Genomic DNA, 12983 nt, shown 5'->3' on the forward strand with positions numbered 1-12983 from the left:
CAAATATGGCTATGATGGCCAAATATAGAAAGTAGTGGGACTGGGATCTACAATAGACAAATTGCCGCCATATTTGATTATTTTCGCTTTGAAATCAAAAGTTGGCAATTTTAGCCTAGTTTTAGGGTTTTAAAAGTTCCTGTTTGCCATAATGTCTCGTATCGTTCAGATATGTAAAAAGAGTTTTTATTTTTCTCGCTGAGAACACTTCAAATCATGGAAACTACGTGAGAAATTGAGCCTTGCAGTTCACCTCAGCAGAAACGATGAGTACTTTTGCGGGAAAGTTCAGAGAGTATCCGTTGATTTCGGCGGACAATTTTGAAAGAGAAAACCTCGATAGCTTGGCTTTTTTTCTTTCGCACTGCCATAAAGGTAAGGATATGATTATGTTCTATTTATTTTATTTCTGTGGTGGGAAAATTTATTAGAGCGATGTACAGTTTTCAGGAATTTATGCTAAGACTTGTGATGCAATTTTTTGTTAAAAAAAATATTACTTTGTGCATAGCATGCACACTTCATAAGTGTCTGTGAAACAAGAGAAAACCCCAAATATATGTTTCAAAAAGCCAAGAATTTGTTTCATTTTTGTATTCATTTGTAGATCACATGGTTGGATTAGATTCTGCAGCTTTACACCATAGACTAAAGGCCAGGTATGTGAATACAAGATTCTGAACTGGACTAAGATAGCAATCTTTTGATGCACTTCTCGATTCAAATTTCCATCATGTAAGCCTGACTCAAAGGAAATTTCTAAGCCACTTAATATGATTTTATGAAATGTTGGAACAATTTCCGCATAGCCTCATATTCATTATGCATGCACATCTTGCACTGAATAATAAAGCCCCATATATGTATGCATAATGAATGAAGTATGGCGCTGTGTGGAAATTTTGCCGAAATGTTTAGGACAAATGTTACTGATTAACTTATATTTTCACAAATACAAAACCCTTACATAAAATGCAAAAGGTACAAATCAAATAATACACAAACATATCATTAAACAGAGATAATTTAGTGTTATTTGCTGAGTTAGTAAGGTAAATAGACCACTGTAAAGAGTTTCTAAGTTGATGTTTTGAGCATTAGCTCTTTTTCCTAAAGAAATGTCTACTAAGAAACTCTTTGTAGTGGCCAATTTACCTTTATTTAGTCATCAACTCAGTTGATAGGACCAAATCATCTTGTTATGCTTCCTCGCTGATGCAGCACCACAGTCTCCTTAGAGATTCCCTCTATTCACTAAACGGAGTGGCTGTCTTATAGAAAAACCAAACAGATGCTAGAGACCAATGTAAGACAATACTGAGAGGGTTGGGAAGAGAAAAAAAAATGGCTTTGAAGAGTACAAATAAGCTAAGCAGTTAAGCAATAGAACTTAAATGATCCCTTAAGTATCTTGCATGACCATAATTTTTCTAGCTTTAGGAGAACTAACTAGCAGTACAAGTATTCACAAGTGAATACTTTGCTGATATTGAATTACTTGTACTACACGTACTGTAAGTGAGCTGGCTTTATTGCAAGTATGAAGTAAGAATGTTTCCATGCTAATTTTTTATGGTTGTAATTTAGAAGTACATCACCCAAATAATAGGTGATGATTTTCCTTGTGGATTATGCAGCAGCCAAAGCACAAACGTTTCACCAGTTATTTCAAATAATTAATTATAGTCATGTGCTCAATGGTCACTTTATTAAAAAGGAAAATTGAGCACTGCACATACTTTGTAGTTCTTTTTTCCAACAGTATTCCCCTCTCATTGGTTTCTTTTAATTCATTTTTTCAACAGCAAAACTGTATTCCTGTATTGTTCAGAAACTACAGAGAACTTGTTGATGTGCAACCCAACATACAGTCATCTCAAAGACTATATTGTTAATATCTAAAGTTTTTGTTTCATTACATACACTGTCATTTCTTTTTCAATGTTTTTCTCTTTTTCTGTTGTTAAACATAAGAGCATTGAACCCAATATCATTCTCCTTATTACAGCGCAGTATACCTGTGGACCAGCAGACAATGGTTCCACTCGTTGATGACAAGACAGGACAGGTAAATTGTTTCTTCCTGTTGTACACTTGCCCTTTAATTTATGATCTAGCTTTCCATTAACCCCTTAATCCTCAGAGTGACTGGCTTCTAACTTCTCCTTACCATATAGCCTTGAATCAAATGTAAAGGTAGTGAGAATGAAGGAAATGATCAGCAATGTGAGAAACTCCTGATTGTCAAACAAATTCTCCTTGCCATAGGAGATGTGAAGAGAGCTGTGTGGCTGTGTGGAGAATATGAATTCTAATTTTAGGGTGGAAAGGATGAACCACAAGTTCTGATATTTAAATGGTCCATTACAGATCTGAAGTTATTTGGTTTCTTTGTGTTTTTATACCAGATCAGCTTTTAGAATTCTTGTGGTTTTGAAATCTTATATTTCTTGAGGTAATAAGTAATTCCTGTTCGTCTTGCTCTTTTCATAGGAAAGTTCTTTTTGTGTAACGTTGTTGCCTGCTGGACATTGTGTTGGATCTGTCATGTAAGTAAGATTTTATGCATGTGTTAGTTAAAAAAACAAAGGTCAAGGTATATGTAGCTGGATTTCACCAAAAATTGAAGTTGATAACCTTTAATTTGAATCTGTGGGGAATTTTTCTCAGCCTTAAAAAATATTACTCTAAACAGAAGGACTTGCCTAAAAGTTACAGTGTTTGTGAGTTTGTAAGCTGGCTACAATAACTTTTACACTGGATCAAAGTTACCTTTGTTTCAACCCTGCCAAAATTACATTTCTTCTCATGATCAAATTGAAAGAGAAAAACTTTCATGTGTATTCACTACATCACTTATGTGTACACTCTGTAGGTTCTTATTTGAGGGTCCAGGTGGGAACGTGCTCTACACAGGTAATCTCAACCTTGGCTAATATAATAATTATAATTGAAAACTCTGATTGGTCAAGAGCATACAGTACAACAGCGTGGGAAATTAACATGATAACCCAGGATCTGTAGGAGATATTGAGTCATTATGTTGCATTAAGGTCTGCCTAGTTTCCAGGCACCTTTTCCATGTTGGGTTCTCAAAGTGTCTTTTGCAGATTGTTTAAAAAGTGTAGAATTAAGTAACGATAAAATTTGGTCCTCACATGATGTCATGATTTATCAAACCTTTGAGTCTGTGTTATCTGCCTCGGCCTTTGGCCTCAGTTGATAACTCAGACTGCAGTATTGATAATTCATGATATCATGTTCAACCTCATATAATAATTGCTTAATGTATGGATTGTTGGGTTGGAGTGGGAGTTGTAGTGATAACTGGTGAAAATTGAACTGACAGAATCCAAAGATGAGAACTGAATCCACTTGTGATTCCTGCATATATGCTGTATATGATCTGCTAAAAATTAAACTGTTGAAGCCATATGCATTTAGAGGGTTAAAATCATGCAGCAAGATTATATGGTTCACTGCTTATTTTGAAAATTGAAAATCCAGTTTTTCACTGGATCTAAGTGTTCAAATTGTTAGGATAATTGAAAAAATTTGATTCATTATCATTCTTTTGATTCCAGTACCATCAAGCCTGACTCTGCTTTTAACTTCAATTTTCAGCAAAGCATAATTACTCTTATGTCTCCAAAAACAACTTCAGTTCTGCGACTAAAAAAAAACAGCTCTCACATTTATGAAGGGAAAGATGAATGTAGTGTAGAAGGTGCATTTCCTTCAGAAAATCCAATATTTGGATTCTTAAATCATATGATACACTCTAGTTTTTTTTGTATCTGATTGGCAGGTGATTTTCGTTTATCCAAGGGAGATGTGAAGAGAATTTCTTTCTTTCATACCAAAGAAGGGTTTGTACGTTTACCTTTAACGCACTTAGCCACAATATTTTCAGTTATTTTTTACTTGTCTGTAACAAGTCATGGCAAAGAGAAATAAAGAAAACTTTATGTCTTTGAGGAACACTTTTTTTTCACTCCCTTATTTTTCCTGCAAAAGGTAGTAACAGATTCCAAACCTTACAATTTGTAAAGCATTATACACAGCAGTGTTCACATGGGAACTTCTTAAAAAACCTTTGTGTAGTTTACCACCAAGTCATCTGCAGCTCAGTTGATAATGCATCTGACTGGGAAATTATAAGTTCTCAGGCTTGAATCCTCTTAAGAAGCTCTTGGTAGTGTTCTAACTTTTTAGGGGAAGGGAGGTGGCTAATTTGGTTTTATCAACAGAGTTGATAAATAAAAGAAAACTGGCCACTTCAGAGAGTTTCTTAAGTTTCAGAGTGAATAAAATTGAAGGGCTAACACTTAAAATATCAGATTTAGAACCTTTCTGCAGTGGCACATTTACATCTATCAACTCAGGTGACAAAACCAAAATGGTTATGACAACTATCTTGTAATACCCTCCAATGTCTCAGCACTGCAGTTTCTTTAGAAACTCACCCCCCTTTTTTATTTAGTTCTTTTGGTTTGGGCTATTATCACAGTTTTAAACAGCTTTCATTTATCTCAATTTTGCTGTTTTCTGCTGTATAAACTTTTCAAGAAAAGCCTTTGTTTTTTTTTAGAATTAAAGACATCAAAAGCATTTACATTGACACAACATTTTGTCTGCCAAGAATGAAGAGCCTGCCTAGTCGGGTGGGTATCATGAAATTTTCTTTCAATTGGTTGTTTGTGATGTTAGAAGTGGCTCTATTTATTCCAAATACCTCAGTCATATTTATTGCACAATTAATTGTATATGTAAATGTTGTGGCTGGAAGCATAACAATTTGGAATTCCCGTTTGAGCCATGTCTAGGGTCCAATTTCTTGTGTTCTTAGGAAAGACACTTTACTCTCACTTTGTTTCTTTTGACCCTGGTTGGCGCAAATGAAATGTAACTGCATTTAGACTTTATTATTGCAAAAGAAATTCAAAGAAAATTGCTTCAAAATTATTGATGTTGTTTTTTAAAGTTGCATGTCAAGTGTGCACGTAATTCAAAGCTTTTTAGTGCTTGATTTTGATGCTATGGTTTCCCAAATAATTAATTCATTCTCTTTTAAAATTGCAGCAACAGAGTAGAGATGCTGTCATAAACCTCATAGACAGGTAAAGTTTAGGAGGTTGTGATTGATAATCTTAAGATAATATTTTGGAATGCTATCCAACAATTTAGGGATTCATAATTATTTATTGTGGGGGGGGGGGGGGAGGGACAGAGAATTTTGGTTGTGTCACAGTAAAATTTATCTGATCCCTCCCTTAGGACTCTGTATTATTCTACATTGGTAGTTATAATTGTTATGTGCCTTTCCCCCCCTTCCCATGGTGGTTATTATGGATAAATAATGACTAGTCCCTAAGGGTACAATCTTCATGAATTAAAATCTTCAGACTATGAATTAATTACTTGGTTTTGCTGGAAACAGTAAACAGAAGGAGACCAAAAACAATGACAGCAGCAAAGGTGGAAAAAAAATGTCATTGTTTCCTTGTCATTTGAAATCTAAGGAATGCTTTATGAATATCAGATTTATTATTTTTTTTTAACCATTTTAAATTTATGTCTATTTAACAGGTGGTTTTCAAGAGGTCCTGAATATGCTGTTAGCCTGTTATGCAAAGGAATGTATGGATTTGAATATTTATTGAAGGAAATAGCCATGAATTATAGAACAAAGGTGATTGTGTTTTTTGTCTTTCATTAAGCCTTTAACCCCTAAAAGTGACTGGCATCTAATTTCTCCTTACAATATCACTACTGAATCAAACATTAAGGTCACGAGAATAAAGAAACTGATCACCAACTAAAGAATCTCTTGATTGTTAAACAAATTCTCCTTGTCAGCACCCTAGGAGATGTATAGAGAACAGTATAGAGAATATGCATACTGATGTTAGGGTGTTGCTGTGGGGAAAAAAGTGTGAGGCCTTGAGCAACACAAGTTGGCGAGAGGTCTGCAAGGGGCCTGGCACTGCCAATGACTCATCATTTGTGCCAAACCCTTGGTAACCTCTCCCTGACTTGACACAAACCTCCCTGGAAGCAAAGAAACACACATTCTGCAGCACTATTAATGAGGGACTGCTTGCTGATTATCTTTCATTTTGAGAATTTTTCCATGATACAACAAATATGGAGCATTATGTTTTTAGGCTCTTTTGACCTTGATCTGGTTAGACTTTGAATTAACTTGTGTTTCTTGAAACCCTTTGCATTGCAATAAGATCCATGTCAGTTCTGAACGGCTGGCCATGTACAGATATCTGCCGGACATGACTCCTTATTTCACAACTGATGGTCAATCTACTAAGATACATGCATGCAAGTGGCAGGTATTAAATTACTCTGGATTTTTTTATCTTCAAAGTTATTTTTCTTTGGGAGTTGTTGAATATGGGAAGAGAGACTATCTCAATAGAACTCAAATTTGAAGAAACTTCTGTTATTGACACAAAGTGAACCATTGAACATAACTGCTTTTGTCACCAATCCTTAGTAGAATTTTGCAAACCTGGTTACCCACAGTGGCTGAGGTATATTGGTTTTTTCCTAGCATGAAGTTAACAGGAAGGGGAGGAAGGACTCTGTTTAGTCTCATTAACAGCCTTAACTGACTTGTCTTGGGTACGGTGTTCAGCACCAGATGCATTAGTGTATCCCATGCATCATTCCAAGCGGGAAAAGGTGTTCTCTGCGATAAAATTTTTTTTAGCTAGTTCAAGCTACAGAGAGTTTCAGAGCTGCCGTTTTGAGCGTTAGCCCTTTATCATTCGCTCCAACGAAGGGCTGACGCTCTTTACGGAGGCCAATTTACGTTATCAACTCAGTTGATAATACTAATTAATTTACCTTGTCATACTCTACCACCAAAGCAACGCCACAGTTTCTTTAGAAACTTACCCTTACCCCCTTTATTCAAGCTACATAGACTGAATCTAGAATAGATGAGACACAGTAGTAGGCCCTTGTTCAGGTCACCCATCTCCCCCACCTCCCTCCCCCTCCTTCAAATGCTGTTATCCATATTTCCATGTTAAATTCCTCAGGCCAACCAAAGGTGTGACTCAGACCTCCCTTGTGGTTCTTCAGTTCATCCCTCTCTCACGACAAAGGTTCTGCGTATAAAGCCAACAACCATGTGGGTAGCACGTAGTACAGAACCAATGCCGGAGGATTTCAAAAGGTGAGAACAAATACCAAAGCTTATTTTACGTCCTCATTGATCTGATCACCTTGTAGTTTTCACAATATCTTCAAGAGAGTTGCATTGGCAAGTTCCCAATAAATTTCCCTCTTTTCATTAAGAACCCTTCGAAGTAATTTCCCACAGGAAAAAATAGCCAAATATAAAACGCCGAAAAGATTTAACTCAAATAAAAAAAGCTTCATAGAAGCATAGGCCCCTTTGCATTCTTTCTACTTGTGCTCTCGAAATATGGCTATCCGTCTACTGTATGACCCCTTAGTACAACTCGATAAGGAATAAAACTTGACAAAATTACCTTCCCTTCCTCGCTAGTGTGGTGCTGTTTGAATAGAAAATCTCCAAAGAAGATTTTTTTCCAGGCGTAAATTTCAGTCATCTTGAAATGCAAAACAAAAACAAACACACACACAGAAAAATTGCTTTCTGTCCCTAAGTTTTTGCGGGTCGATGATGCTTACATTGCCGTTGTACACGTCACAAAAACTCAGCTCTTTTCAGTCAAAATAAAAGGTATCAGTGAAAATGAAGCACTTTTGGTGCTATCCACACCATGCGTGTATTTCAACCAAAGATTTTTTCCATCCTCAGGTATGACAAGGGGAAAAGGCTCTGGAGAGTTGTTCATTCAATGCACGCATCAATGGAAGAGGTACTGCAACCTTCAGTTGCTAATAGTTGAACTTCCTCTGAAGGGGTTAGGGGTGTTTGAAAAATATGCGGCTATGAAAATTTGGCCATAAAAATCATGTTCTGGGTTCCAGATTAAGAAAACCTTAAGATCGTTTCCAGGCTCAAAATCGCTAGCTCAGTCGCTAACGAAAAAAAAGGAAAGCGTGTAAAGCATGCGGAAGTTTTGTCGCTCAATGATGCTAAAGCCGGTGGAGTAGCAACGAAGGTTCTTATTGAAAACCTTGTCATTTTCCGACGCAAGCTTCTCACGGCTCGGCCGCTTAACGCTTCAGAGCGCCCGCAAAACTGCCAGCTGCGCGGGCTTAAATGAGTAAAGAAATGAATGAATTAATAAATGAGTAAAAAAAAAGGAGACTGTGTTATTTGAAGCTTAGTGAGGAGCAGGCTTTTGTGATACAACTTGGGTGTCTTTCAGATCGAGGATTTAGTAGGCTACTTAAGGCCTTATCATGTTTTCCCCAATGTACCGCCAGCAGGACTGGACACATTAGAAGATGCTTTTGAAAGGTAAGCTAACACCATGTTAGGTTTGGTAACCAAGTAAACACGAGCGCGGGCGTATCTTGGTAATAGTTGTTGCCAGTTTCAATTTCTGACCAGCGTGTTTTAAACGGCAAGGATTAGTTAATTAACTCTATCAATCTTAAGATCTCATTAATAATTCTCCCTATTTTTTACCATACAATTCATATGATGTAAGTTTGGAGAATTTGGTATTGAATCAACTAATAATCCCCTTACCGATATTTTTCTTATTCTCCTCACTTGTCTCCTTGATATTGTATCGATATTGTAAGGAGAAATTCTGTCTTGGTCACTCATGGGAGTTAAAGGGTTAGGGAGGTGTCGTGTTATCTTGGTAGCGTGTTACATATGAACGCAGTATGTGGCCTAGCTCACCATCCTGTTCTCTGTAGCTTAGTAGTGGAGCATTTTAATGTGAAATTTTAAGCTTTGGGGTTCAACTTCAAAAAAAGGGACCTAGCCTGATTTCTTTCTTTGTCCTCAGCTCGTTACAACTCGAATAAACAGTGTTCTTTATCCAAAGTTCTCGCTAGTTTCAGGCCCTCAGTCAGTGGAAAGGTGCTTAAAAGTGGGTGTGCGAAAACAGTAAGGGTCTGGAAAGGAAAAATATTACAGCCGTTTCTTTGACAACCATGCACAGCCGCCGTTTTTGTTCGCCTTTTCTTTAGCTGGCCTTCATTGACTACTTAAGGCCTGGAACAAGCCCTCGACGACTGAGTAGCAGTATTTTATTAGACCTACAATTTTGCCTTTACTTCAAGTAAATTTCCTAACAATGATTGAAAAATAAGATTGCATCATTTCGAAAATAATTTTTTTTAATCGCAGACTGAAGGGCCTCACTCGCATTCAAGATTGTGATTCCTGTAACCAAGAAGAGTCTGTTGAGGAGAGATTCAAACAACACGCTGCTCATCTCAGCGGAGAGGGTGTCACTAAAGACAAAAAATTATTAGAGGAGAAAGCTGCCTTGAGAAAGATTCAGCTTTGCGCCCCACCAAAGCCTGACGAGAGGGGTACGTAGAATTTCGTTCACGTTGGTCGATCTCCCTATTCATGTGATCCGATGAAATGATCACGTTGTTCTTCGCCGAGCAGTATGTTTCCAATTTATTTTTTCCCTCCCATCCTGTGTCTCACTTAACAGGATCTGTATATTAGATTAGTTTGCAATTCCAAGGTTTTATGTAGAATTAGGAATGAATGGCGGAATATTTCAGATCACTTCTCCGTAGCGTTGCAATGAAAGCCGCTGACCGGCACGGTACCTCCAACCATAAGACCTCTCACCACCGTCAGTTCTTTTATCATCCGTTTATAGGAAGACGTATTGAAATCCTAGCTTACGTCCCTTAAATCAATCAGTTGGATTTTTATTTTGTTCTTTTCGAAAATGTTTTTTTTTGTATCTTCTTATGAGCGCTGAAATGGATTTTTCCTCTTCATCCTTTCTGTCTCTTCCTATTCAGTTCTTTTCTAGCCGCTTTGTGTCCATTCTTCCCGCTGGTTATCACTCTCTGTGTCCTGCCAGTTTTATTATACCTTTCTCTCGATGTCTTTTTTTCCGACTGTCAAGTCCATCGTTGAGGTCCTCGTGTGTCATTTCTTGATTCTGTTACAATGTCATTGCCTCCATGAGCATTCAGGAGTTCTAGATCTGTATCGACTATCTTTTTTTTTCCTTTCCCACACGCAGTTTCCTTGTTTCCAGTTTGCTTTTGAACACTTAACGTTTCTCCGTTTGCAACAGAATTGAAATCTGCGAACAAGGATTAAGACTTGGAAAAAGTTCGAAGTTTTACCAGTTAACGAGCTACAAGTTGTCAAACCAGAGAGAGGGGGGGGGGGGGGGGGGGCTTGGGCAGAGTCCTGTCTTGTAGTAACGGGGAATGTTCACGAGCAATTTTCATTTGTAACAATGCTTTACATAGAACAGCCGCTATACATAAAGTTAGTTTCTCTATGTATTTACTAGTCCTTGCCCAGTGTAAGGAGCTGGGACTAATTGATGACGAGAACCTCACACCACCTCCAAAACGACGTAGAAGCAGACGTCAAGGTATAGCTCTGGAGGAGAAAATCACTGTGCCACAGGACACCCAAGGAAGCTCTTCCAGAAAGGTCATCATAAGCGTGTCACAAGAAATCCAAGGGAACTCCCTCGGTGAGATAAACACAACAATACAAAAGCAATCTAATGAGAAATCTTTTGGTGAAGTCACCACTGTTTCACCGCAAACCCGCGAGAAATCATCTAAAGATGTTGATAGAAGTGTGTCACAGCACGCCCACACTAACGGATACGAGTCCATAACAGAAGGAAAACCCATGATTTGTCCAAAAGTTGAAGATGTCCAAGACAGACCGACGGAATTTTACGAGAATTCATGTTGTCCTCCTAAAACTGGAAAGAAAGCTGAGGATGAAAAACCAGCGGAATGTAAAGTATCTGAAGTTTTGAGCAACACAGTTGTCTTGGAACGCACTAGTCATGGTCAAAAATCTTTAGATGGTATTGCTTCTAATAAAATTGACCACAATCGTACTTTGGACACGGGGATGACATCGAGTATTCCAGTCTCAGTTGTAGAGCTTTCAGGGTCAGATGAAAACTATGACCAGGGACCAGTGGGTGGGGAGCCAAGATCGAAACCAGACTTTGATATCCCTCCCTCCCCGGGGCATGTAAAACCACTCCCAGACAAGCTGTCTGCGATTCACAAACTGCTAGGAAATGGCGAATCAACGTCGATTACAAATATACTCAAATTTTGAGTCGGAAGTACGTCAAATCTCATCGATAACTATTTTTTTTCTTTGTTCAATTTTTTTCTGGCAATTTTTACGATAAACTAAGACCAGAAAAATAAGTCGTATGCATACGGCTCATCTACGAAAGCAACCAAAATTTTAAAAGCCTGCTTCTCTATCTACACATGAAGCCACTTTCTGAATATATGGAAGTTTTTAGGGACTTGGTATAGAAGAAAAAAAGGAATCAATATTGCAAATATATTTCTTATTGCCATCTTCTGTTTTAGACATGCAACACATACCCAATTTTTTTGACAGCAAAACGGAACCATAATCAGTACTACCAAAAAATTATCGTTATAAGCTTCCCGATCAGCCGTCGTTTGATTAAGTCACCCATTCGCCTCCTCTCCATTGTTTTTCTGAACAGCATAAAAGAAATAGTTTAGGTGCTTTTTAATTATCTGTCTTTAAGGATAGCCACACAACACGTTACACTCCCTAATGTGTACGTAACGACTAAAAAAAGAGTTTTAAAGAAAATAAGTTTTGCTAGAACAAATGCTACTGCTGTTGCCAAAGGAGATTAGTTAATATGTTATTTATTTATTTATATAGGAATTTATCACAGCTTAGTTTTCACATTGCATTACTTTACATCAATTTAATATAAATTTAGAGATATTTACAGAGTCGTAGAGATTTTAGTCTCTTATTATGGCACTTGTTAGATTTTAACGAAAATGTTATCTTAGTATGAGTTACAATGCTTATTCAGGTATCAACTTAATTGATTTCGGCAATGCTCGCTACACCTTGCGGATCAATGTCATATTTAATTTTTAATTATTTATGATAGTAAATTAATTCATATATAATTTACTATCATTTTAATTTATGAAAATGTATGTAGATTGTTCTAATACGTCACACATTGAACATATATTTATCGATTATTATCATCATGACTATAATTGTCGCTTTCATTATTATCTGTAAGAAAGTTCATCGTGTATTATATTTGATGTGTTCCCGTATGGCGCCATAGTATAATTTAACCCCCACTAAGCAGCACCTAAATAGCAAAGCTTGTTGACAATTGAGTTTATTTGGGATGGGCCTGGCAAAAACCAACCCAAAACACTGTGCGACAGTATAAAATCTACAAGAGCTTAATATGTGAATTAGGTAAAGTAAATTGATGAGTGTTGGTCCTGAAGTGGTATAACACTCTATCACGGCTACTTGGGTGACTTCCATGCAGAACTTGCCGTTATCTGCGCAATCTTTCCGTCCCACTGCCAGTTAAGCTGGGAAATCAACTACTATGAACTTAAATCTAAAAATAAACCTACGTGTATGATGAATCATGCCAGTTGGACTGTTTAGGCCATTGGGCTGATGAACCTGTAAATCAAATAAACCTGGCATACAAATACCAGTTAGGCTGGGAAGTCCTCTACTTGAATCGAAAAAAACCTTAATGTAAAGGTATACGAACGCAACAAGCCCGTTAGGCTTAAAAACAGCAAATAGGGCTTCTAAGCAAGTGCTTAGTAGTGCTATACTCAAGAGCAACGGTACCGATCAACGAGTCACCGAAATCGAAACACTTAAACTTAAAGATTTAGTTAAAGACGTAAAATACAGAAAACAAGAAATGTTGCATTCTTCTGGTAGACGGAGCTAAGTAGCCGCTAACAATAGAAGAGCGATTAAAGGCCAGAAAAAGCCTGCTCAAAAAACGCAATGAGGAAAAACTAGGCGGGAAATCTGAGTAGGGGCTGAGGAT

The 12983-nt window shown here is 37.3% G+C and overlaps 1 protein-coding gene across 2 annotated transcripts; it reads left to right on the forward strand.

The window, feature by feature from the left end:
* Positions 1-73: 73 nt before the first annotated feature.
* On the forward strand, positions 74-12632 carry LOC131795338 (protein artemis). Of its 2 annotated transcripts, XM_059112918.2 has the most exons (16): positions 74-375; positions 608-659; positions 1806-1890; positions 2009-2068; positions 2494-2549; positions 2876-2916; positions 3809-3869; positions 4592-4664; positions 5083-5120; positions 5590-5692; positions 6240-6347; positions 7062-7198; positions 7811-7871; positions 8328-8419; positions 9266-9453; positions 10413-12632. In XM_059112918.2, exons 1-16 carry the CDS (start codon positions 267-269, stop codon positions 11210-11212), a joined length of 2064 nt encoding a protein of 687 aa, XP_058968901.2. In that variant the 5' UTR covers positions 74-266; the 3' UTR covers positions 11213-12632. The 2 variants fall into 2 exon arrangements, with proteins under 2 accessions (XP_058968901.2, XP_066030880.1); XM_066174783.1 differs by lacking the exon at positions 1806-1890 and having other exon boundaries at positions 297-375.
* The last annotated feature ends 351 nt before the right edge of the window (positions 12633-12983 follow it).

This window comes from Pocillopora verrucosa, chromosome 11 (assembly GCF_036669915.1).
Source record: "Pocillopora verrucosa isolate sample1 chromosome 11, ASM3666991v2, whole genome shotgun sequence".
Taxonomy (NCBI): Eukaryota; Metazoa; Cnidaria; class Anthozoa; order Scleractinia; family Pocilloporidae; genus Pocillopora; species Pocillopora verrucosa.